Below are 27,179 nucleotides of genomic sequence, written 5' to 3'. Positions count from 1 at the left end.
TGACAGCCTGCCTGTGTCACTCTGGCTTTAGATGGTGGGCACACAGGGCAATAATCAGACCTTGCATTATAAAAATGTACACCTGGAACCTGTGTGATCCTAGTAACCTACGTCACCCCGTAAGTTTAATTTTTAAAAAAGATTGCTCAACCAAAACTTATTTGGCAGGTATGAAAAACTGTTTGGAATTCAGAGTGGAGTGTGTCTTCTACTGATGCAGAGGTTATTTAGTAAACGATTTGAAATAATAAACAACTAGTACTCTGGGCTCTGCTATCACAATTTATGTCGCAGATGGGAAGGGTATTACAAAAATTAAAGCTATTTGCATCAAACTTAAAGTCACTTAAAGGCCAGAGGCAGAGCATGTAATTTAGAGCAAATGCTATCCTTAAAGAATTATTGGGTACAGCATAGGGAATAAAGTCAATGATATTGTAATCACTGTGTGTGGTGTTGGGAGGTACTAGACTTATTGGGGGGGTAACTTCATAAGTTATATAAATGTCTGATCACTACCTGATCACCTGAAACTAATATAATGAATGTCAATTGTATTTGAAAAATATAAAAAATTAAAAAAATTATTGGATGCTTATTTGGCAACTTGAGGTATTGAAAATATCCTATGAAATTTCATTCATCACATTTAAACATTCTGTATAGTTAAGTATTAAATATGGCAACCTGTTCCTCATGTGTAACTAATTCTTCTTGGTTGAGAAATAGCAGCACAGTTATTATATAGGTAAAGGAGGGAGAGGAAATCAGTGAGAGGAGAGATGCCCACATGAGTAGACGAAAGTGGGGAAATATTAACCTTCAGAGAAAATTGTCTTAGTCAGAATGTTCTCATGGCCTTATGTTGCCTTCTCTTTCCCACTTCCAATTACCTGTGTTAACCCCTCCAGTGAATATCCACGCTCCGGTCGTCATGGCTGCTTTGATAAGACCTTTCCCAAAGACTTGCTTGAGTTTTGGCTGGAGTTCAAAGTTCTGCAGGCCTCCATGGACAGAGATGAGAAGCTTGGGAAGCTCCAGCTGCCACTCCTTGGTCATCAGGTGTAAGAGGAGATCAGGTTTTGTATCGAAAGATACTCGCACATACTGGAAGAAGAAGAGCCTTTGTTTAGGGAGACAGGACAGGGCTGGCTAGTGCTGCTTGTCTTCAGTGATCGCACTGATGCATGGACTTACTCGAAGAAAATGTCTCATATGAACTCAGATTTTTAAAAAGGGGTAAATCATCTCCTTTACCAAGTGAGTCTACATCAGACAAAGGAAATCAGCATTTTAAAAGGTTTTCTCAAAATTGTGAATTACTACCGAATTTCAAATTGTTTGATTTTCTAAAATGCAGCACAAGCACAATTTTTCCTGGAATATATTATTTGCTAAGAGGAAATCATATTTATCTTTTACCAACATTAACATTTGTGCAACAGTTCAAATGTTTCCAGTTGTTCAATATAAGTAATCCCTTTATACCAGTAACACCTGGATGTAATTTGTCTGTTACCCTATTACTCCGAGAGGTCTTGAAAAGTTCTACAGTTCGATGTAATGTAATGAAAATTTTAAAATAAGGTAGGAGCTGATTACATGTATTTAAATAACTGCATACCAAATATTTTCTTTATCTTTCAAAGAAGACAAGTGACAAAACGTATGCCAATTCCTCTTACAGTAGAGCTGAAAAAAATTAAAGCATATGGAAGATATAGGAAGATACCATCACCACCAGATGAAAGCAGAAATAAAGTTATGATAAGTGTATATAAATGAAAAGCCATAAAATATATAATGATAGATTCATGTTTAGGGTTATCTGTATCATTAAATGGAGTACATAGATACTCCATTTAGGTCTCAGTTTAATTGTTTGAAGCCTTCTGTCTCTATCTGGAAACAACTGAAATACGGGGAAAACATATTTGAAAGCCTTTTGTAATTCAGTGCTGAGCTGGCCTGAAAAGAGGGCACATTCAGATTCCTAAACAAAACGGAAGCTGGAACCTCAGGAGACAAGGAAGCACTACAGCAGGCTTTAGCCCTGACAGTTTCCCCTAAACCCTGGAAAGCTCTGAGCATCTGCTTTAACGCCTTTAGGCAGTATGGGTGAGACTAATGGGGCACCCACAGAAATCTGGGGCACTTCAAACGCCTCCACCCTCAAGAGTAACAAAGAAAATAGAAGTCTGATGTCCAGAAGGGGAGAGCAGGGGAGTTTGCCTGCTTACCTTCGTTCTGAAGGAATAAGAAAAAAATTGCCCTCTGATTATTTATAAACCAAAATGGATTCTCACACAGGAGTTTGTTCACATTCACTCTGCAAGCGTGGTTTCAGAAACACCACACAGAGGAAGGTGTGATGGCTCTGGGGGGGGTGAGGGCTCCAGGGAGCCGGCACAAGCGAATGCAAATCTCTGCGGAGGAATGTGCCATCAGTCCAGGTCTCAGACAATTCCCAGGGGAAAGTAATAATTTCAGGGCAAAAATTAAAATAATAAATTACACAAGGAAGTAAAGCAGCATGAATGAGATCAAAAGGAAACAACAGACACTAGAATAAGATTCTCGAAGATACTGAAGCGATCAGACAGAATACAAAATAGCTATACACTAAAAAACACAAATGAGAAGATTGCATATGTGAGTAAAGAACAAGATATTATAAGGAATGACTACATACATTTGAAAAATAATCAAAAATGGAACTTCTCTAAAATCAAAATGTAATAAGGTAAATGAAAAAATGGATAAATTAAACTACAGATCAGACGTGCTAATGACAGATCCAGAGAAATAAACCAGCTGCCACTTAGAGAAACAACAGAATTGAAAACAGAAGAAAAACTGAGGAACTTGGAGGAAATAATCAGAATTCTAGGTAGACATAAAAGACATAATGGTGAATAGGCAATACTTGCACTGACGCTGGCTGAGAATTTCTCAGAATTGTTGAAAGACACCAATTCTCAGATCCAGGAAGTTCAATGAATCCCAAGCAAAATAAATAAAAAGAAACCCTACCCATAGATACCTATCTGAGAGAGAACACCAAAGGGAGGGGTAAGGAGAACCAGCAAGAAACAAAGACAGATCACCGACAAAGGACATTGATCAGACTGAAGACCTATTCCTCGACAGCATCCGTGGATGCCAGAAGCCAGTGTCTTCCATGTGCCGAGAGAAATTGCCAGTGCAGAATTCCATAGTTGGCAAAAATATCTTTCCAAAATGTGGGCAAATTATAGCTATTTCAGACTACCAAAATTGAGAATTTACTTCTAGCAGACTTCATGGAAGGGAATTTAAAAATATGTACGGCAGGTAGAAGTTACATGGTCCAAAATGGGTGATCTGGGTTACAAGAAAGAATGGTACAGATATTAGCAAATATAGAGTACATGTAAAAAAGCATTGGTTGTCTAATTTATAGTGGAAAGGGTCAGAACTAAAGCACAAGTTAATATAACATATAAGTTGGGTCATGGTAATCAGAGGTAAAGCATTCTAAAGTCTGTATGTTGTATGGGAGAGAAGAGAAAGTTATTAACTTTAGAATTTGTTAAGTATTAATGTTACTGTATCATAGCCACAAAAATAGACCTGCGTGTAATCATCCAAACACATTTTTGGAAGGATCGAAAACATTATCCATGAGATGGTAATTTATTGTCATATATTTGGATCTGGGAGACCCCATTGCTGGAAAAATCTCAAAAATTATGTCAATTCTTTTGTTAAAGTATATTTTAAATATACTTAGTTGACATGTGAAGAAAAATACTCAAAATACGAAAGGTGTTTAGTAAACTGCATTATCAAGAAATACCAAAAAGCTAAAATTTCCTATACGCATATACAAAAACCTAAAGAAGTGTTAGAATCCAATAAGCTGGTTCTATATTGATTTGATCTATGTAGAAAAAAATCAATTCCAGAGTGGAAAGAGTAAAGGTCAGCAATTTTAGCTAAGTACAATACATCAATAAAGTCTCATTGAAGTCTGCAATATGAAAATGGCATATTTGTGCACAAACTCTAATGCAGAGAGGAAGGAACTTTCAGATAACCGTCAGCAGAAAGCTTCAACAGCAATGTGCTCTTCTGCGCCAGGCAAGCAGCCCTGGGGCGGGAGACAGGACATTGCCGTACGGAAGCAAAAGCAAGTGTTTCTAAAAAACCAAGCTTATTAGCTATTTATTGTTATCTGTATATCTCATCGAGTGACAATAAGAAAAATATCTAGAATATTATAATATGAAAGAATAAAATGTCTTCTGTACCTGTACACTGAATCTGTATTACTTGAGCAGTTAGAATTCGGTGGCTCTGCTGGATTGAATTTATGCCATTTTGGCTAATTCCAGAAAGGGATTTTTAGTGAAGTAAAGTAGAATTGGGACTCAACACATCTTCCAAACCATACAAACCAAGAATGCTTACTGTGAGAGGTAGTAAGAGATTGCTTTTCAAGGTACTGTTCTCTTATTCACAGACTTTAACATATCACTCTTTTCCTTCTAAGAAAAACACAAATAAGAACCCATGTTCTTCTAAGGTGAGATATAAACTGTACTTTTTAAAATATAGAAAACCATCTAAAGTATAAAGATACTTCTAAAATTCTGTGTCCCTTGCATAATGCTCCTCACAATTCTGAAGGACCGTAGAGACATAGTTCCAATGATTGGAGAAGGCATACGTGAGAACGGCATGTTTTGAAGAACAAGGTAAGTAGTTAGGGTTTGTGGCTTTTGGAACATCAGGATGCCTCACTATCCCTGTCCCTGGGGATAACTGTCCCTATCTATACATTTCATGTATTCAGGTAAATAGTGAGAGATTCAGAGGCACTGTTAGTACCAGGAAAGAGGTATGTATACATTATTAACTTACATAGTGTGAAAAGATATTAAAATGCATACTAACTCACTACAGAGATTTGTAATAATTTTATTAAACTGAAACTAGTTAAATAGCATATTATGAAATTCAATTATTCATACCAATTAGTAGTACTTGTCCAAATGCATTTTTAGGAATGAGCCTCATTTGGCAAATAATTCACTTTGGGGACTTCTAAAGTTACCTATGCAGCTTACCAGTAAGGAACCAGTTTTTTGATCGTGTGAACAGTTCACTGGAAAATGGCCAGCAAATCTAATGAATATGGTGAGATTCCTGTTGAACTAGCCTAAACCTTTTACTAGTTAGTAAACTAAAAAACGCTTGTTCATGATCACAGAATGCTCGTTACTCAGATATTAAGTTCTCAGTGAGGGAAGGCAGGAGTGACCTTGAGCACCTTAACCCAGCTCTCTGTCTTACAGATGAAGACATGGGGGCTCTCATGTCTGGCCTGTGTAAGGTCATATTGTCCATAGACCCTCTTCACATATTTCTCTCGGTTTTCAATTTCTTCATTCTGCTGAGAAAAAAATTCCCCAACTAAAACCCCCAATCCAGGTATGTTTACTGTGTTGCAGGCACATACATGTGTGCTTCCTATGCAGCATTTCATGGATGCTTTCCAGTCATGAGAAGGTGGTACCATCCACATTTTACTGATGAGGGGCAGAAAGCATCCATCGGTCCTCAAGTTCAACAAGTGGTGATATCAGGAGTCACAACAAAGGTCTGTCTGACTCCAGAGTCCTTGCTCTAGTTTTATCTCTCCGTGTTGCAAGATCTTAGAGGGAAGGGACCGTGTTTGAGTGGACCATGTTTATTTCAGTACTGGCTATGAAATAGTTACAATCTTAGAAACAAAAGGAAGCTTAGAAATATCTTATCAATCATGGGAACTAGAAATCATCTAGTGCAATTCTCCTGCTGTACAGATGAGGACACTGAACACAGGGGAGGTGAGTGCTGGGGACCAGGGCTAGTTATCTAGTAACTAGCCACTCACTAATCCATTATGCAAGTTAATGCTACACTGCAAGCTCTGGGTTGAGCTGTGCTTCTCAAACTAACATGCATGACTCACCAGGAGCACCTCAAAAATGCAGGTTCTGATTCAATAGGCCTGGGATGGGGCTTAAGGTTTGGCATTTTTTTTTTAATTGCTGTTCTATTACAGTTGTCTCAATTTTCCCCCATTGTTCTCCCCTGCCTGTGCACCCCGCCTCCCACAGGGGCCATGAGTGGCAAGGATCACAACTCTTTCCTGGACTAAAGATTCTAAGTGGTGTGTTTTGTGTTTGTCATTGGGCCAAAGGAAAGAAAGAACAGTCAACATTTTACATGAAAATCAAAGGGAAAAATAGAGGAAATCCTGGAAGAATTACTCAGGCCATGATAACTAGGGAAGTGCAGCCACTGACAAGCCACTCAGGGTCTCTCTAACTACCTAATCCCCTTTGACCAGGACTAATTCTTACACAAAGGAACACACGGTTAACTACAGCCCCTCCTCCCCGATTATTAACACAAATACTGGGTGTCTCTGGTCCCTTGATGTTAGCTATTACTTGTGAGTTAACCATTATTTGTCCCTTCCCTTTGAGAATAAGAGGTAAGATAAGGGGGAAAAAAGGAAGTATTTAAATGAACCAGTTTGTTACTTTTTATTATGTTATTGTTTAGCAACTCAGTGAAATGATTTTGGGTGGTAAGGAAAAGAATTCTGAGATGTTCTAAATTAAAGAGCAGGCTGGAGAGTGAGGTAAAGAGACTGAACTGTTAAATTGTTAGTCTGTTAGTGGCTGCTGACCAGCTAACAAAGACTTCTCATGGAATTTGGATTCATTCAGGTGGCTATTTCTTCAGTTGATTTTAGCCCGGCACGATCTAACTCCAGGAGTCTTCACTCGTTTACACGTAATCTTCCCAGTCTGCTGCCCAGAGCCCATAATCCAAGGAGTGGACGTTTCTTTATGGGGACTCTGCTCTCCGGCTTCACCGGCTCCCACACCTTTGCCTGTAGCTCATGTAAATTCTCTCAGACCACCTCCTTCTTTTCCCTTACCCCTACTTGATGCATTAAAATGCTTGCAAAACTCTGGAACAATGCATGTGCTGTCTTTTCTACCTAGCACGTTGCTGGTGATTTAGACTCCATGCCCAAGACCAGTCTTTTGGCTAGCATTTTTGGCTCAATAAAACCTCACTTAAAAAAGAGCTCAGTCAAGGAAGTTAAAAGTTTTTTAATTTAACATGAGAAGAGAAAAATTAAAACTAAAGGATAAAATAATATTTTATAATGTCTGAAGGTTTAAAATTTTAAATTATAGTCTTTTACTCACAAAACCAGGTTATTTAGTAAGCTCTCAAGGTGCTTGCAATGTAACTGCTACTCCTGTGCCGAATCAGCAGTTTCAAAGTCATAAATGACTGTGCCCGGAACAATTAATCAATTCCTGCTAAATGGTCGATGTGATTTGAAATTAGGAGCTATTTTGGATGTCAAGATAATCACTTTTAACTGTCCACTTGTGAACTGTATAATTGCTAAGGGATCACCTTACAAATAAGAAATCCTCCTGATGTGTATATATTAAATTTTGTCACCTGGGCATCACTCGGATATGGTGACATGTGCTTCCATTTCTAGATTTCCCAATTAAGTTCAGCATTGCACTTGGGCATCAGACAGCAGCCCCGTGTACATCACTGGGCCAGTGTGAGCCCCGTTTCACGTGAGTAGGGATGATCCCAGCCATCTCACAGGACACTGTAGAGACTGAATTGTGAGAAGTTCCTGTCATGGCAGAAAAACTGATCCATGTAAATTGGGCGATGGTTCTAAGCATTTACCTTATAAATGACTTCTGCATACACAAGAATTCAAATAACTTGCCTTTAGATTTCTTTTTTATTCAGTTACAATTGTCTGCATTTTCTCCCCATCCCTCCTTTTAACTAGTACGTCCTTCTTGTAGTGCTTTGTGCCTCAACTCTTTAAGTTATCTGGAGTGGCTTGTGTGGGTGTTTATATGGAAGAATCTGTCAAGAGGGAGAATGCTACAGCGTTCTGGGCTACCTAACCCATCCTTCAACACGTGTTCTTATAGTTCCCCAAGTTTTAATTTCTAGAGATAAAGTGAGCTCAAGTAAGTTATCTGCAGTTATCTCCCCTTTTCCCTTTCCATCATTAGCTCCCCTGACTGACACAAAGCCTTGTCATGAGCTAATGGCATTTAGAATTGCATCTCAAGAATGCTCTGCATAAAAGACATTTGCTCTAGTTGAAATTATACTATTTGCTTCTCACGGCTAAAGAAAACAGCAGCTAAATGAAAAGGGAACCAACTGTCTGGGAAAATATATTTGCCAATGATACTTCAGACAAGGGCCTGATCTCCAAAATATATGAAGAACTCACATGACTCCACACCAAGAAGGCAAGCAATCCAATTAAAAAATGGACAAAGGACCTGAACAGACACTTCTCCAAGGAAGACTTACAGAGGGGCCAGAGACATATGAAAAGATGCTCAGCATCACTAGCCATCAGAGATGCAAATTAAAACCACAATGAGATACCACTTCACTCTGGTTGGAATGGCCATGATAAACAAATCAACAAACAATAAGTGCTGTCCAGGTTGTGGAGAAAAGGGAACCCTAGCACAATGTTGGTGGGAATGCAGACTGGTGCAGCCACCATGGAAAATATGGAATTTTCTCAAAAAACTAAAAATGGAACTGCCTTTTGACCCAGCAATTCCACTGCTGAGATTATACCCTAAGAATCCTGAAACTTCAATTCAAAATAACCTATGCACCCCAATGTTCATAGCAGCACAATTTACAATAGCCAAGTGCTGGAAGCAACCTAAGTGCCCATTAGTAAATGAGTGGATCAAAAAACTGTGATACATTTACATAATGGAATACTATGCAGCCAAATGAAAGAAGGAGCTCCTACCCTTTGACACAGTACAGATGGAACTGGAGAGCATTATGCTAGGTGAAATAAGCAAGGTATTGAAAGACAAATACCATATGATCTCATCCATAAGTGGAACCTAATCAACAAAACAAACAAATGAGGAGAATATAACCAGAGATATGGAAATAAAAAACACACTGACAATAACCAGAGGGGAGGGGTGGAGAGAGAGAATGGTTCAAAGAAGGGGAAGGATCATCAAGGACGTGGATAATGTACCCATGGAGAAAGACAACGGAGGGAGGAAAGGATTGAATGTGGGAGGTGGGGGTGGGTAGGACAGGGGGGAGTAATGGGTGGAAAATGAAGACAACTGTAATTGAACAACAATAAAATTAAAATGTAAGTTTCAAAATGCAAAAAAAAAAAAGAAATTATACTATTTGATCAATTCTTAGGTGTTTTGGAGGCCAATGTATATAGCAGAACTTTCACAAGGATACATATTTTGAGTTCCAACTCACAAACTTACAAATAAACAATTTAAAGTTGAGACTTTAATAGGAAACCAGAGATTTTCTTTTGTTCAAATGGCAGGGGGGCATTGCTAACTAAAACTCATGAGACTTTGTTTTGCTTGGTACTAGAGTTCTTTTTGTTTAGCAGGGGACTTCACTGAAGTTTTTTCCCAAAGCCACTTTCACTGCTTCATCACTAGAAATGTTAGCATTTATTTACCAGGGCAGATTTCAACTTCACTATGGCCTTGCTCTGCACCAAACTTACAGATCACAGAGGTGTCTCAAACTAGACAGTGCCCCTTCCCTTTATGACACCTGGGATGGTCAGAGACTGAAGAGTGGGGAAGTGGCCAGTACCATTTAGAACAGGTTGGGGCTGTTTAGTTAAAAATATGATCATAATATTCCTTTGGCGTGCTGAACCTGAGCTTCTGTGGAGCAACTTACGTCTGATAATTAATCAGTCATGTCTTTAGCCGAAAGTTTTTACCCACATCACTTTACCCAGCTTTAAAAAAGGAAAATGTAAAAGAACTGCCGAGCGATAACTCTGGCTACACTCTTGGAAACGGTGAATGACAAGTTCTCCCCCTAACATTGCAAAGTCACCTTTAATTCTTGGAAATAATCAGTTGGTATTTGTTCGTGGTGCTTATTTTGAGTAATGGAAGTGTTAATGCTAAAATCTATTTTAACAGTATTTTTAATGCCTTTCTTAATGGAAAATTTGCTTCATTTGCCTTTCTTTTAAGAAATGTGACAAGCATCATTTCATTTTCTAATTCTCTGCAGCCACGGTTTGGATGAGCACTTTTCATTAAAGCTGTGGCCAAGGAGACCATGTTGCTGCAGACTGCCAAGACAATTTTGCTGACATCAGCTTTTCAAGTCTATGAAGCCTTTTGCTTCGCAGCAAGAGTTGAATGCATCTGGTGGTTTAATACATGTAAAAGCTCCCTAGAGAGAAAATATTTGGAATGTAAATGTGAGGTGTCACTGTTATTGGATTTCTAGTTTGATGACTCAGAACACTTTGGAAGAGAAAATGCCGTTGTAATTTATTCTATATTGTTTTTGTAATTGCTCAATGTTAGATACCCAGTGCTTCCAGGTGATAGGTGCTGATAAGCTAAAGCTAAAGGTTTGAGAAATAATTGTAAAACTTCACTGAGAATATGAACATGTCATAGTGGGTACTCTATGAAATTTGTGCCAGAATTATTTAGTGTAAAATTTTCTAGTAGCAAGGAGATGGGAATTTTCTAGAGGCAAGATGAGTTCCTTGAGGAAGAGTGGTTCTTCCTTCTTTACAGGTCTACGATTGGGATCAGAAGTTTCAGTGACAAGTTTTAGTTTTATCCTCAATTTCAGAAAGGCACTGCCAGTTCAATGGCCTAGAGATTACAAGATGAAAATTGGAGATCAATGGAGCAACCACAAAACTCCTCAAATACCTTTCCATGCTTATCTTAAGCTGCTTAGTTAGCCATACATTGTCTAGTGATGAGTTATTTTGCTTTGTGAAGTGGGATTCATTTAATTTCATATTTGGTGTGTGCCAGTCAATGATGATTCCTAGATCTAATTTGCATAATGCAAAGTATAACAAGTTTTTTAAAGTCAGATTCAATCCCAAAGCATTTAAAGAGTCTAAGGTTGTAGATGACATACCACTGACAGCCTCCCCTACCCCTAACCTGGTATCTCCCCCGCCCCTCACCCATCTTCCCTACTCCCTATCACCCTCTACCCGCAATGCTCAATGAGGCTTTCATCGTGGCACACTCAATAGTTAGAGCACTAAGTATGAAAATAAGGCATAGGAATAGTTATCTAAGTTATATGAAAACTGTAATAAGAAGCTCCACCTGATCTAACAGACAGAGTAAATAGCAAGGGATTACCTGAGAATTATGTGTGGGACTTGAACGATTTAAATACAAGTCTGTAACTAGGTTATAGCTTACCTTGTCCACAAGGCATTAATTAAAAGAGATGATTAGTAAGCAAATAAGATTCTATCTCATCAAGTGCAGCACTGCTTCCTTTTCTAAATAACCTACAGCCTTAGCCCCAGAAAAAGAAGAGTCTTTGAAAAGGACCCAATGTTGGAGGGTGGCCTGTCTTGCTGCTCTTCTCTAAAGCAGTTTTAAAACATTACCTGGAATGCTGAAATCGGAGCTTTAGTAGGTTAGTATTTCTTTTTTGGGCAGGGGGTGGGGGGTTGTTCCTCTGTTCTAACTTTCATGATGCATCTGGATAAACTGTCAGGTGACCCAGAAGCCCAGAAATGCCTTTTTGGGGGGTGAGGGCCAGGCAATTTGGTAAGATGTGGCTTGGAGCTGAGAATAAAAGGGAGTGAAAATCCTTCATTCACTGTCAGCTTTGAATGTCTCCTTCCTGTGCCATCATTTCTCTCTGTAATGTGTGAGAGAAGCTGGTTTCATTTCTATTTTACTAGGGCTTGTCAAGCCTGGGAGTGGAGGATAGAATACCACAAAGTACAGGAAGGGCTCAGAGAATGGTTCTATTAACAACTTGGATGCAATTTTACAAACAACTTGTCCTGCTCACAGCTTCTACATTTAATTGAGCTTGTCAAATAATAGAGATTTTATACCTCTACCACAAAATTTTCAGAATCCTTATAAAAAGCTAGAAACATAATGGTAATTAGCTTCCTTTCAAAACACAACTCTAGTGTGTACACAGCACATGGGACAGAGAAGAAACAGAACTGACAGGGAGTCCTGAGGAGCCTGGCTTTGAGAACTATCTCTGTGAAATAATTGGGTGACTCTTGGAAGATAATTCAACTTGACTGGGCTCCAGTTGCCTCATCTATAAAGCAGGAAGTGAGAATGGGTTTATTTATTATTTTTTTAAGCCTGGATGAACAGTAGAATAACCTGGCTAATGTGGATGCCAGTTTCTGCCCCCGACCAATGAAGGAGACTAACTCTGGGGGGGGGGACTCTGGAGGTGGGACCTGGTAGCAGCTCCGCCGGTTATCCTGAGCCTCCGAGTTGAGAACCGCTACATCTGATCCCTCCAGTGTCTTTGGTGGCCCACACTCTATGACATCATTCTATACTGCCTATGTGGTAACACAGGTATAGAATGTTCCTGAACAGAAATGGTTTTAATAATTTTAATAACAATTAAAATAATTTTAATAATGATTCTTTTTCTCCAACTGTATCTTCTACCAACCTCCAGAAGATTCTGCCTCACATTTTGTCCAGACCACCTTGGCATTTTGGAAGCCCAAGCACTTCATCTTGGTCTGTCTTAAAAGGAAAAGTTAATGTTATACCTTATTTTTTAAAAAAAAAACTTAATGAAGGTCAAAGTTAATCTGCTCTCCAGACTTTTTGACCACTTTGCGGAAAAGCATTTCAACTTTCAAATATTTTTGTCAGGAGCAGGGGACCAAAGACATAGTGAGTTTGTTGACCTGTTGCACTTAAATCTTGGCCAATAATTAACCATGGCTTTTCATCTAAGGCTGGTGCTCTTAACACACAGCAGCTGCTGATGTGCCCTTTGTCCAAGCTGCATCCTTATTTGTTGGAGAGAACAAGAGATAAGACTGGTGCAAAACGACCACCCTGCCTGGTAAAACAAGACCTATGACCTATGGACAACTCAACTCCTTGGCCTAGACAGGAAGGTCAGAATACATGGAGGGCAGATATTCAAAGTGGACAAATGCTCATTGTGTCTGGTGAATAGCAGGGACTCCCACGTATTAAATATTTGATTGTAATGAAAAGGAAAACTGGCCCTCGTTTGGCTGATTAGACTCAAAAAGAAAGGTTTCCCCTCTAATGACCACTCTGAGACTGTAGGGCAGGTGAGACCAAAACTCAGTGCAGCCACACTACTCAGAAGGGCAGTGCATATGGCTTAGTGCTCTGTATTTATTGTCTTGAAATTCTTAACAATTTTATCTTTCAATTTGTGTTCTGTAAGTGCAGTCTGATGGGACAATGAAGCCTGTGCTGAGAAGGCTTGGAACCTGAGCTCACACATGGTTTATAGTCACATAGCCTCCTGCTGCCTCCCTGGGATGGGATCTCAGCTACCTGCTCATGCTGCTGGCATTCCTACCAGACCAGCTTGGCCTCCCAAGCCCACTGCATGCATAGTGACAAGGTTAGTTTCCATTACCACCAACATCTCTGACTGGGACCTGGGTGCAGATTAGAGGGTCAGTGTTGGGTATATGGCCTGCAGCATTCCAGGGCAGGGCAAGGAGGGCTTGGCTGTCCCTGCCTTGGTGGTGCCATGGTATGTTTTATAGGCAACTTGGTGGGAAGTCTCACTCCCACCAGTTACCCAGCATGTTTCAGCGGGGCGATGGCAATCTCTTGGGGGTTGCCTATCCCCTGTGGACTGGGGCTGTCAGCCATGGAAGGGGGGAATGATTTGCCTGCCCCTGTTGAGGACCTACATTTTCATTTTACACTGGGCTCCACAAGTCATGTAGTTGACCTTGCCTAACCTGTTTGCCAACAGACAGCTCTGGGTTCCATACAGCTACACAAGCCTGGGGAGGGCTGTTAAAGTTCCATGTCCACATGCATCCACTATTCTGGAACAGAGTGAAAGCTCTGTCTGTCTTTTCAATTTTTTTGTCTACTGTTAAATATCATAATATATAATATATTAGCTGTGTGACATGAGGCAACTTACTGAACTTTGCTGGGTTTTGGTATGTTATTCTGTCACATAGGAATAATAATACTATATCGTAAAAATGAAATGAGCTATCATACATAAGTACTTGACACAGTGCTGGGCACATAGTAGATGTTTAATAAATTTAAGTTGCTATTATTATTATGATTGCCACTATTATTTTCTATGAGCCCTGGAAGCAGTTACAAAAGTATTTTGATGAATACTTGGAAGGATACACATTCTAACAACCTCATTTGGGGCTCTGGTCTTCAGGTTTCTTTCCAATATGTTACTCAAAATTGATTTTAATTTAATGTGTAGTTCAGAATTAATTTCTTCTTTTAAAGAAAATATTTTATTTTTATTTAATTTTAGAGAGGAGAAGGGAGGGAGAAAGAGGGAGAGAAACATCAGTGTGTGGTTGCCTCTTGTGCACCCCCACTGGGGATCAGGCCTGCAACCCAGGCATGTGCCCTAGACCAGGAACAGAACTGGTGACCCTTTGGGTTGCAGGCTGGTACTCAACCCACTGAGCCACACCAGCCAGGGCCAGAATAAATTTTTTTAGGGGAAAACTGTGAGAATAGCTTAGTCAGCTATCTTGGTGAAGAAAATATTGCAGGGGGGAGGAAGGGCAGATGTGCAAAAGGGGAGGGGAGAAGAAAAAGAGAAGTGGCTTTATTGTATGCTTTTTAGATTTTAACTGGTGTGAAATGACTTCTCTTGAATTTTGCAGGATGCTTCTCTAAGCAAAATTTTCTCTACAAATTTGGAAACCTCTGTGGCATGCCTAAGAACAGCCACCTCCACCCTCAACTCACTCTCTTTTAACAGAACCAAGCTTGTTGGAATATAGCATTTCTAGAATTTCCAGAACACATGGTATACTTTTCTCTTGGCAAAATGTGACAGTCAAGTAGGGAGAGGTCCATGATGAAAGGTGAAATTTAGAAGTGACAATTCTTAGAAGTAAAATGTGTTTATTTCCTAAAGCCTCCTTTCCAAAGAAAAATGCTTTTCATATGGAGCTCTTCCATTGAGAATGTTGCTGAACACAGCTGCTTGGGAAAAAAAGCACTTACTTTGATAGAACAGAGAAGAAAATAGTCTGCGTGATCATTTCTACTTTGAATTGAGGAAAATTGCTAGTTACCAATAGGACAAAAGAGGGATCTTAACGTAAAATATTGTTATGAAAAGAGTTAGAAAAACATGTCTTAACAGATGAGACCCAGAAAGTATCATCATAAATAGTGGATAGAAAGTTACTTATTTTTAATAAAAACAATAGTCATGTGTCTGATCTCATACTAATTCTTTTTAACACCCTTGGAGGAAGGTTCATTGGCCTCATTTTATAGAGAGAGAGCAGAGATACACGGGGGCAAGGTACTTAGAGCAGGTTACTCCGACAGGAAATGACAGAGTTGAGATTAGGTCCAAAGACTAAATCTCCAGCTCTCAAAAACCATTGCTTTCCAGAACTAGAGGTAGAATTCGGGAAGTGACTGAATGTTTTTATAATTACCATGGCTTTGTTGGAATGGCCACCTCCTTGGAATTCAATGGTCCCAAAAGCGTCTGTTGGGCTGAGTTGTGTGTGCTTGCTGATGGACCACTTCTCCGACTGGATGTCATTTCGAGAGAGGCGACTCTCATTTTTCTCATTCTGAAGAACGGAGATACTGGGAGTGAGGCCGACATGCTGGCCTATTAGACGCCCACAGCAACACCTGTAACATCAGAGGTCAAAGTGAACCCACTGTATCAGCCACTATTGGAATGCACACTCAAGGCTGGAAAAATCTACAGACGGCAGCAATCTAGTTTGTCAATTTTCAGGTGGAATTGCATGATGTGGTGTATCAAGCAAACGGTGAACTTGGGATTTAGCTGACACATATCCTTTTCCTTTTCAGCCCCCTCCTCATTTTCCCTTAACTGTATAAGCTGTCGCGTGTCTCCTGTCCGTCTCGACCCACCCCTTCCACACCTGCTACCTTGTTCAGGATTGGAATCTGTGAACAAAAGCTCTGTAGAGTTTTCTACTTCTTACTCCTCCCATTTATCAAATGTTACAGGAAGGACACTGAACAGCTTCAAGGGAAGAATTTTAACATGCACGTTTAAACGAGGAACCTCACTCATATGTGAGTCATAACCTAATTCGTCTTTTCCAAACTGACATTCACTGTCAAATATCCAGTTCGGAAGAAAAAAATCTGCAGGTTAAGTGTTCTTGAAGAAACAATGAAAAAATTATTCACAAGATACTTGAAAACAAAATTCACTTCTTACACCATGAAAATGTCCTTCAGACTTTACTGCCACCATTATTATGATTATTACTAATAATTCTGATTCATAGTTACCATTTGTTCAATGCTAACAATGTGCTATTCATTTTATGTGTAAGATACAGTAGTTTTAAAGGTTAGGTAATTTGCTCAAGGTCTACATGACTTATAGTCTACATGACTCTATAGTCTATATTTTAAACTGCTTAATTACATTGCCTTTTCAAAAAGGCATTTCCAGACATTAATATGTTACTTTATCCCAAATACTTCCTACCTTATAGTCTCTTGATCTTCAAGAAGGTAAATCAGATACTGAAAATGTGCTTGGATAAGGATCTGAAGGCCTGCAGTCTAATTAATAATCTGCTAGGAGTCATTTATTTAAAAATCTCTTTTACTATAGCAAAGCAAGTTGGTACAAACTAAACATTTTGGTGAAATGCTCAAAAGGGAAAACCAGTAACTATACTAAAAATATACATATAACCGATCCTTAAATACAGTGATTAATTCCTCCCTTGATAGGACATCTATTATTCTGAATAGACTCAGAGAATTAACTGCAGAGATGGCATATTATGCGGTGAATATATACAAGATTGCTTCAAAGATGTCCAGCAACAATAAAATTTGATTTTTAATTTCACCTTGGTCTACATGTACTGGGTAGTTCCCTACAATAGTAATCACTATCACTAAGTAGTCGCTACTTCAAGTTCTCGGTACATTAGAAAGGTAGCAAGATTACCTATGGGGGTCTTTGGTGCTGGGTATGATGTGAACACATTCCCTTTTATAAAATGCTCTTTCTATCCAGGATTTCTGAGCCTAAAAAGAAAAAGAAGAGTAAAAGTGAACATAATATTTAAGTATTTTTGACTAGGCAGCAACATTTCAGAATCACATGATAGAGTCGTATCTCACAAACTGCGTTGAGATGGTGGTTACATGCCCAAACGCTGCATACAACAAAATCAGTCACTCCCAGAATATGGTGATTAGTTTACCATCATAACGCTGAGTGTTAAAGGAAATGGTCATAATAGAAAGGCTGCTAGAACCACACACAAATAATATTTTTGAAGGACAGAAACAACAATGCTATTTACAGAGAAGATGAAAAATATGGAACAGTATGTTTGTAATCCTACAGCTAACAAGTGTTCAGTTGTGGAACGATATACAGCTGACCCTTGAATCACAGATTTGAACAGTGTGGATCCACTTATACGTGGTTTTTTTCCCATCATACTGTAAATGTGTTTTCCTTATGATGTTTTTAATAGCATTTTCTTTTTCTTTAGCTTGGTTTATTGTAAGAATACAGTATATAATGCACATAACAAACAAAATATGCATTAATTGGCTATTTATGTTATCAGTTAGGCTTCCAGTCAATAGTAGGCTATTAGTAGGTACGTTTTTAGGGAATCAAAAGTTATACTCCAAGTTTGGACTGCGCAGAAAGTTGGCTCCTCTAAACCTTGCTTTGTTCAAGGGTCAACTATATATCTAAACAAGTGCAAAGTTTTCATGGCTGACACTTAGATTTTGCTTGTAGAAGGAAAGAGAAACAGTGAGGAAATTACAAGAGCCCCCATCCATCACCACGCTTTTTCTAAAATCTAAAGTACCGGTGCTTGAATACGGGGTGGGGGAGACAGTGGGAACATAAGGTAGATAAACGTCTTTGTCACGGTCCACAGTTTCACAGGAAATGCCTTTGGAAGAAAGTAGGATAGCCCATTTTCATTTTGTTTCTTTTTTATTGTATTTTTCCATGATCACTTATCCCCCTTATCCCTTCTTCCACCTTCACCCACACCGTCCCCTGCAATTACCCCCCTGTTGTCTACATCCATCCCTCATGCCTTTAAGCACAGCAAATGCAGCTTCTTAGATGAGCTTTGTTCTCACTATCCACCCAGAAGTTTGGCCACTGAGATTGGGCTCCGGAAAGATAAGGGCAGTTCTGGAAAACTGTACTGTCTTTGTTCCAAACCACAGTGTCCATCCTGCATCCTTTTACCCCTTTCTTTGCCAGCATTTCAAATAGTAGAGGAGTCTCTTATGGAATCTAGTCAGCTACTCAAAAGACTGCTTCTTTAAGTGTTTAAGATGAAAGTTGCTATAGCAACTTACAGTGTTATTTCCATCTGGTATGTCATCTTCTACCTAACCCAGCACCAGGACTAAATGCATACCCTTAAAGTATGCAAGGCCAAAGTACAGCCACGCTGTTTACTTGGCCTGTCTCGGTGAGCAGTGTTAACTGTGACAAGTCCCCGTTTGTTGGCCATGATTGATATTGACTCTGCCAAGGACCCAAATGTCTAAGTTGTGCTAAGGTCTGGTTTGTCCTCCACCCCTGAATCATGCATCTCTGTCCTCTCTCAAAATAGAGTTTCCACAAGCACGTGGCACCGAAGGAAGTGGCTGTCTAATACTCAGGGTGACGCACTATTTAAAAGTAGCACCGTGAGGGATGCCTGAGGGGTCTGAAGGAGCTGCCTCCTGTGTCAGTCATCGTCACATAGTTTCTGAGTGTCTCTGGGTTTCCACACTGTCCTCATGGAAAGGTGCACCCACCTTGCCTCAGGTACGCTTGGGTCCTGGTGGCCCTCTGCACCCTTACACCACACAGGTAACATTTGCAGTTGTTTTCAGAGGGGCATGAAAAAAGCCCCAGTGTCTATTCTCGAAGATTTTTTTCTTTTCAAATATGTAGGAAAAGCTAGTGGCTACATCTTTGCAACAGAAGCGAGCTTAGCTGTGTTGGTAGTAACCAGTCTTTATCTCTCTAAAAAGCCTGTAAGTTAAACTATTCATAGGCTGTGATTTTTCCTAGACACTGAATACTTTCACTGATAACATCTCTTGGCAGGAAGATGGTAAAAATATTCCTCACTGGACATTTGAAACCACCTTTCCCTACACCTTGGGGAGCAGAAAAGAGTACACTTCCCTTTTTTCTTTGTGGCCCGCTTTGGCTGGGATTCAGTAGGATCTCTTGGGGGAGCACCTGGGAATTTCAGGGGGTACTGATCGATATTCTCTGAGAGAAGGCAGGGATGCCAATACCATGGGGAGGGCGTGAGGTGCACAGTTAGAAAGAGTGCTGCTAGTGGCATGGGGCAGTGTGGATGAAGCCATGTCATTCCTTCGTTCCGCAGTGTTCCTCATCTACAGAATGGGCAAAACACTAATGCCTGACACACAGAGTTGTCACCTTTATTATTTGGGAACCGTGTTTTCACTTCAAGGAGGGGCACCCGTCCTGGGTTGGGTCTGGTACTGAAAGTTCGGATGAGACTGTTCTAAAGCTACTGTAGCAGACTGACCTAGATTGATCCAGCTTTACATTGGGGACGATGTGTTCTCAGAAGGCCTGGCTGGCCACTAAAAGGGTGTGTAGAAAAGTTATTTAATTTCCCCTGAGCCTTTTCTATAACACGAGGATAATCATAGCTATTTTGGAGAGTTGTGATAGTCAAAGAAGATGATTCAAGGAAAGCACTTGACACTTAGTAGGAACTCAGTAGGTAATAAAATGCCTAACCTTTATTAACGACGCATTATGTGCCTGAAATTGTGCCATATTATCTCCTTGGAGCCTCATGAGAACACTGTAGGGGAAGTACTACTCTTATAACCATTTCACCAATGAAGAAACTGAGTCAGATGCAGCAAATCAGTTTTAAAGCCTTTTAAAGGCTTTAGAAGAGTTTGAAGTTGAGCAGTCTGACTCCAGAGTTCACATCCTTACCTGCTCTGCTAAACTGCCTCCCCAAATTGGATATTATTGGTATTAAATACTCTTGATCTTGTCAATGCCACCTGAGCATACCTGGAAGTGCCTTTGAATTTGAACAGAGCTGGGCTTCTAGAGGCATGTCTTAGAGCCAGTTCAGACTTGCATCTTTCCTCTTCTCATTTTCCCTTTCCATTTCTCACCGGTAATGAACACTGCTATCTGTTCTTCCTCTCTCCTTGAGGTGAAGGACTTGTATGGGACATCAGGGAGCCAACAGATTATGAGAAAGAAGTAAACAAAAGTGGGGGGATCTTTATCATAACTACAGCAGAGAAATGTAACCACAACAGGACTGCCAGCTTGAGAATCTGGGGGATCATGACTTTTCAAGGGCACCTTCCTTATTTCTCTCACTCAGGGATCCCAGTTTCAACTTGAAAAGCCCTGGCAGTTTTACTCAGATACTGTGTAGTAAGAATTACTACATGCAGATTGCCAACTTGTTTGTTAGTCTTTAATTATAAAGTAATTTGACTTGTGTGAAGTTTAGGAATTTAATTGCCTTCTCAAAGGTGAAAAGCTACCTCATTGTTAGCAAAGGGATTGAGGATCAGTTTCTGTGTCTTATTATTAACAGATTAACCATTTCTTTTGCAATGGCACAGAAAATTGGGAGGAGGAAAAGAAGAAATGTAGTGTAAAAGAATCTTTCCATCATTCATAATTGAATTAGATGTTCTCTTTTTTGAGAAGAAAGGAATACTACATAACAGAAAGAATGCATGTATAACACATGAATTAGAAATTGCACAAAATATCACGCCTGATTTACTATGCTCTATTGTGGGCTTTGCTTTTTTTGTGGTTTTATTCTGGTTTACAGTGTGGACAGCTATTAGACTTTTTAAATTATTTTCTTGAGGACGGCATATTGGAAATACAATCATGGTTTAACTTGTTCTCTAAACCAATTCTCTTTCCATTTGTTCAAAGTCTTTGAGCTATACCGTATCAGGCTTTATACTTGGTTTCAACATCCAACTAAGTTAGTTCAGAAGGGCTAGCCTTGTTGCGAGAAAGCATGGAATAGTTTTAACATGCCGTGCGTCCTAAAATCTCTTTTTAAGTACACTTTGGAAGCCTCATGTACTCTTACCTTAGAAAATCACTTGTATACATTCTTTTCTAAAGGTGGAATGGTCACATCGCCATGACTGAGTCTGCGAGAGGCTGTTTTCTTTCTTGTCTTTCTGCGTTATCAGTCACGTGTGATGTGTGAAAGGAAAGTGTCTTTCAAAAGGTAATGATTACAGGACATCTTATTCAAAACCAGAATGAGGACATTCACATTTCGAACAGATATATAATGATTACGCTCAAAGAATAAAGTAAGTATAAATTTTGAAAGTCTGATGTACAGTCAGTTAGGATCAAACTGATAGAAACCGACAAAGCAGCTGCAAATATTGCCTTCAAAAGAAAAGAATTAAGTTGTTTCATTCAGGCAGGTTTCATTCCCCTTTTTTTCACAAAGGCTCTGCTACAAATATTAGTCCCCCAACCTACTTTGGACTCTTTTTACTATCCACCCCGCATTAGCTACAGAATCAAGAAGTTCCCCAGGCAGGAATGGTTTACAAGTGCGTGCACAGAGAATGTGTTAAATCGGAAATTCCTGGGCAGTGCTACTGCATTCCACCTTTAGCAGGGCAACTTTAACGGAAGGACAACAACCCACACCAGTCATCGTAAGATTAAAGTGCCCACTAACTACAGGAACAAATTACGAGCAAAGTTTCACTATGTTCCTCATTTTGAGACTCATGTTTTAAATATACCCTTTGTCCTAATCAGTACAAAACACCCAAGACCCAAAGGTACTGAATCCTCTGTCCCTTTTTGCCTTTTGCTTTCCCTCAACATCTCCCTGGGCACCCCTTTGGTCTTCCTCTAGGTCCCCAGATCCAATATTGGGAAGTTGAAATCAATTTACCTCAGCACTGACTCTGGGTGGTGGCGAAGGCAGTCCCACGAGCAGCTCCTGTTGCTTTCATTTTGCTGTGTCTGGGGCTGGCCATCCCGTTAATAATGCTCTTATGACCGCCCACTGGAAAAAAAGTCATTTGCCCGGCTCTTCCCCCAAGAGACGTTTCAAGTAAGCAATGAACTCGGGCAGATTAGCCCCTTGGAATGTGCTGCTTTGGGATTAGCCTCAGTAAGAATCCCATGGACATTCCCTCACAGCCTCAAACACTGCTTGATTTGAACATCTAATCTGACACCAGAAGAAAAACAAATCCCCGGAGAGATCAGATTTAACTGGCACAAGTCCGGACAGGCTCCCCCCCTTTTCTTTTTCCATTTTCAGAGAGAAGGCTTGTGAAAGTGTGATAAGGTGTTCTGAGTTCTGAGAAGTTCAACTTTGGAAAGTAAATCCTTCTAAAGAAACAGTGTATTAATGCTCCGAGTGGGTTGAACACACAAGCCGCATTGTTCATTCCTCCCCAAAGAATGGAATGATAGCATTTCTTTAAAGAGGAACTGCTAAGAACGGAACATTTCAAAAGAATAGTTTGATCCCTGAACATGAGCCCAAGTAGAATAAAGTGGGAGTTTGCCAGTGACCTTCCACAACTTCTAAAATGTCAATAAATAATAAAACTTGCCTGATCACTCTTATCCTGCAGCCTCTCTCCCCCAAGTGCAGAGGTGTGATTAGAACCCTACTCGCCTGTTTCTCTGTTAAAAAGAGACGAGCTGTGACCACGACAGCATACGGGTGTGGACTAAAAGCAACAGCGCTCTGATGAGTTTATCTGGGCCGGCCCGATGGAGAGGTTCTGGCTCACGCAAAAAGGGCTCTTTTGAATATCACCCCGAGTGAATTTTTCATGTAAGAGCAGTTCTTAACTAAAGTGAACAAACTTGGGTAGAAAAAAACTCAAAAAGGCAAAAATACTTTTTAGATAAGTGAGTATTTGAGCACCTCATCTTCAAAAGATTGAACCCTTCCCACAGACAGAAGTTAGAGCGGAGAGGTGGAGTTCATGATCAGCTCCGTGGGCTGTAGACCTACCAGGGCAGTGCCACTTTAGTCTTCGGTGCTTCGTAATCTCCTTCAAATTGCCTGGCATGTTTCATGTGGACACTCACCAAAGATCGTAGCGTGAACCGAATGGCTTATTTTGAACTTGGATTGGATCCTTAGCCTTCTCCTCACTTCTCTGCTGTTTCCAAGGTTGAGCTCCTTCAAACTCCCACATCTTTTGATCTCTCACTTACCAAGGTTTATCCAGAGAGCAGGAACAATAAACTACTTAGTGTTTTCCAACTGAGGGAACATTACAGTTAGCAAGACCCAAATGGAACATCAGGCTGAGTTTTAGCAATAAACACACAATTAAGAAAGTCCCTTTAGCTGTGTTCAGGAGTTGGCTACAGAATAATATGTGGTGACAGCCACATATTATATTAATAATATAATTATATCAATAATATATTAATAAGTATATGCATATCAATAATATGCATGTTAATAATATGCATATACTTCCTTCTATGGAACTGTAACATTCCTAAGCATTTATTATAAGGGAATCACGAGAGAGATGATCACACAAGATATTCACTGCAGCATTATGTATAATACAAAAAAAAAGGAAAAAAATTAAAGTCCATCAGTGGAAGGCTAATTAAACTAATTAAATGGATCATGCCACTATTTCAATCTTTCATCAGACTGACTTTACATCTTGAGTTCAATCATATACACACCGAGTCTTTTAAATATTGTCCATGTACTTTGCACACTAGTCTCTCTCTAGTCTACTTATTTTCTGTTTTTCTTGTTGCCTGCTTTTTCTTTCTAGAAATATTTGATAAGGACAGAACACGAGGCACCTTCTATGAACTTTACTTACACCAAAGACGAAAATATTGTCACTAGAGCCATAAACATTTTGTTGAAGTAGAAGAGAAAGCCCCAGGTAAAACCAGCACAGTGATTCTTTCAGATTTGGTAAGAGATGATCTCAAGACCCTTTGACCTGAGAAGGTAATTAGTTCCAAAGGGACTTGTAGCTCTGAGCCACACTGTCCGTATGAATCTTTTTAAAATCTTGTGTATCACCCGACAATGCAACTCCCAACAGCCTCTATTACTGGCCTGTTTCAGATGCTCTTTAGAGAGAATATAATTTGAATACGAACAGGAGGAGACTATAAGACTCAGGGGTGTCAAACTCATTGTCACCAGGGCCACATCAACCTCGCGGTTGCCTTCAAAGGGCCAAATGTAATTTCAGCTCCTTAACAGTTAAAGCGTAGTTACATTTTTACAGCCCTAAAATGATTCCGGCCCTTTGAAGGCAACTGTGAGGCTGAGGTGGCCCCGGTGAAAATGAGTTTGACACTCCTGAATAAGTGTGAGGTAACTACTATGGTTATTCTTCACTCCTATCTTTATATAATCACAGATTACCTTATTCTTCCAATTCATCATTAAAGGAAAAATCACATGCAACTTGAATATACTAAAAAGTTTCCACTGGTACATAACTCAATTTTTAAAATGAAATCAGATTTTCTACAAGTAGAAACTAGATTTTGACATATGAATTGTATATTTCACTGTCTTCGTGTTATAAGGATGTCCAGAGCAGTTTTCCTGTGATGTCTACATTTGACCACAGCAACAACACAGCATGATATAGAGTAGTGGTCGGCAAACGTTTGCTGTAAGTGGCTAGGTGGTCAATAATTTAGGCTCTTTACAAGCCACAGGGACGATATTGCAACATCTAACCCCACTGTTGGAGTGCAGAGGCGACTTTGGGCAAAAGGTAAGCACCTGAGAATGGCTACATTCCAATAAAACAGGTGCTGGGCTGGAGTTGACGTGTACCAGTCAACCTTGGTTTACAAGAAGGGGGTCTGTGTGATGGGGCAGCTGGGGAGGGGTGGTGGGCCTAAGAACGAGGGGTTCATGGCACCATCACTAGTTTGCCTTGGCTTCTCCTCCAGCATGTCAGGTAGGTTCCCATCTACGTGCCTTTGCTCCTGCTGTGCCTTCTATCCAGAGAGCTCCGTCCTCAGATATCCTACCGCTCACTCCCTCAGCACATGGGACCATGGAGAGGCCTTCCTTGACCAGTCATCTAAAGGCATGCTGTGTCATTCTCCATTCCCTAATTCCCTGTCTTTTCCTCACAGCCCTCCACATTACCTGCCATGTCTTCACGTGTCTAAGTTTTGTCTGTGTCCCCCACTAGAATGTAATAAGTTCTTGGTGGCAATGATTTTGTTTTGTTACTGTTATCTCCCCAGCGCCGAGCACTGTGTTTGGAGCATGGTAGGAAAACGTAGGGGACTCGAGCACATCACTTGATTCGCATATCGGTTCTTTACCTGTAACATGGTGGCATCAGATAGACCGTGTTTCCTAAAGCAGAACTTAAGGTGGCACCCAGGTGGGTATTTTTTCATTTAATAGTTGGGTTTATATTAATATATAATATGTAAGCAATGGCTAAACCTGCAATTTAATAAATACTATTGCTTAGGGTCATACATTTTCTTTTTTTTGGAGTTGTGAAGAAATGCGTGTATCAAGAAAATTTAATAAATTAAATTAAAAAGGATTTATAAATAACAGAAATGTTATGGTGGTATCACAAAAGTGACCGAAGTTGGGGAAACACAGGGTCAATCCCGTTTAAATGCCCTTGAGACTCCTTGTCTTTATTCTAACGCATTAAAATAGATGTAATAATCCTAAGAACCCTGAAACACCAATCTAAAAGAACCTGTGCACCCCAATGTTCATAGCAGCACAACTTACAATAGCCAAGTACTGGAAGCAACCTAAGTGGCCATCAGCAAACGAGTGGATCCAAAAACTATGGTATATTTACACAATGGAATTCTACGCAGCAGAGAGAAAGAAGGAGCTTATACCCTTTGCAACAGCATGGATGAAACTGGAGAGCATTATGCTAAGTGAAATAAGCCAGGTGGTGAGGGACAAATACCATATGACCTCACCTTTAACTGGAACATAATCAATAGAAGAAAAAAGCAAACAAAATATAACCAGAGACATTGAAGTTAAGAACAATCTAACAATAGCCGGGGGGGTGGGGCAGTGGGAAGAGGGGATTACAGGAACTACTATAAAGGACACGTGGGCAAAACCAAGGGGGAGGGTGGAGGCGGGGGAGGGAGGTGGGTTCAGCTGGGGTAGGGTGGAGGGATGGGGAGAAAAGGCATACAACTGTAATTGAATAACAATAAAAATTAAAAAAAAAATAGATGTAACGCATTCCCTAACCTTCAGAGTTGCCATGAGCCTATAGAGGAAAACAACGTGACAGAGCCAGCTGCCTCCAGAGCGCACTGACACCCGGTTTGTTCTCCCGAAAACAGACGACTAGGCCGCCCCCTGGCCAATACCCTTCTGTGGCACCGATCCCCGGCACAATCAGATCAGATCGGTATTCCAGCCTCTGGGATCTGGCTCTGGAAGTATCTGCTTAAATCTTTCAATTTTCTTCCAAACCTTAAAACATGTACGCCCCAGTAAACTAAACTGTTGATTGTTCCACACTTCTCAACCTTTGAGTATGCTGTCCCACTGCCTGAAATGCTAGGCTCCTCCTCTGTACTTAGGAAACGCCTCTTTGTTCTTCCAAACTCCGCACAAATCCCTGTATTCTTTGAGAGACATGGCTGGACGCTGCCGGACAGAATGAATCACCACACCTATTGTGTCACTTCCATACCTTGCTCAAGCTTCCACTGGGGAAAGGCCATACAATATTATAATTATTTGTTTTTATTTCAAGTTTATACTCATTCACTATCAATACACAGTACTTAGGTATATTATGGCATAACTAGCATTTTGTAGCCTTGCCTAGGATGCTTCTGTTCTTCCTTCTCCTATTTTTAACATAGCTTCTATAGTAATATAAATTCTCATTCCTGATAAATAATCTTTTGGGCCTCAGTCTTTTTTTTTTTTAAAGATTTTAATTATTTGTTTTTAGAGAGAGGGGAAGGGAGGGAGAAAGAAA

At 40.0% G+C, this 27,179-nt stretch overlaps 1 protein-coding gene across 15 annotated transcripts in view; it reads right to left on the bottom strand.

The window, feature by feature from the left end:
• The window catches only part of TRPM3 (transient receptor potential cation channel subfamily M member 3), a 495,102-nt gene that overhangs the window by 240,254 nt on the left and 227,669 nt on the right, over window positions 1–27,179 (bottom strand). For 13 of the 15 annotated variants that reach the window (XM_053923808.2, XM_053923764.2, XM_053923757.2 and 10 more), the window contains exons 2-4: window positions 17,101–17,180; window positions 15,581–15,785; window positions 894–1,107 (exon numbers count right to left, since the gene is read on the bottom strand). In XM_053923808.2, the coding sequence (XP_053779783.1) occupies window positions 894–1,107; window positions 15,581–15,785; window positions 17,101–17,180 (499 nt within the window). Of the gene's footprint in view, window positions 1–893; window positions 1,108–15,580; window positions 15,786–17,100; window positions 17,181–22,099; window positions 22,358–27,179 lie in introns of those variants that run through there. The other 2 variants (XM_071221480.1, XM_071221482.1) reach the window with 1 other exon arrangement.

The sequence above is a fragment of the Desmodus rotundus genome, chromosome 1 (genome assembly GCF_022682495.2).
Source record: "Desmodus rotundus isolate HL8 chromosome 1, HLdesRot8A.1, whole genome shotgun sequence".
NCBI lineage: Eukaryota > Metazoa > Chordata > Mammalia > Chiroptera > Phyllostomidae > Desmodus > Desmodus rotundus.
The sequence above is the reverse complement of the archived record's forward strand: the minus strand, read 5'-3'. Positions and strand labels throughout refer to the sequence as shown.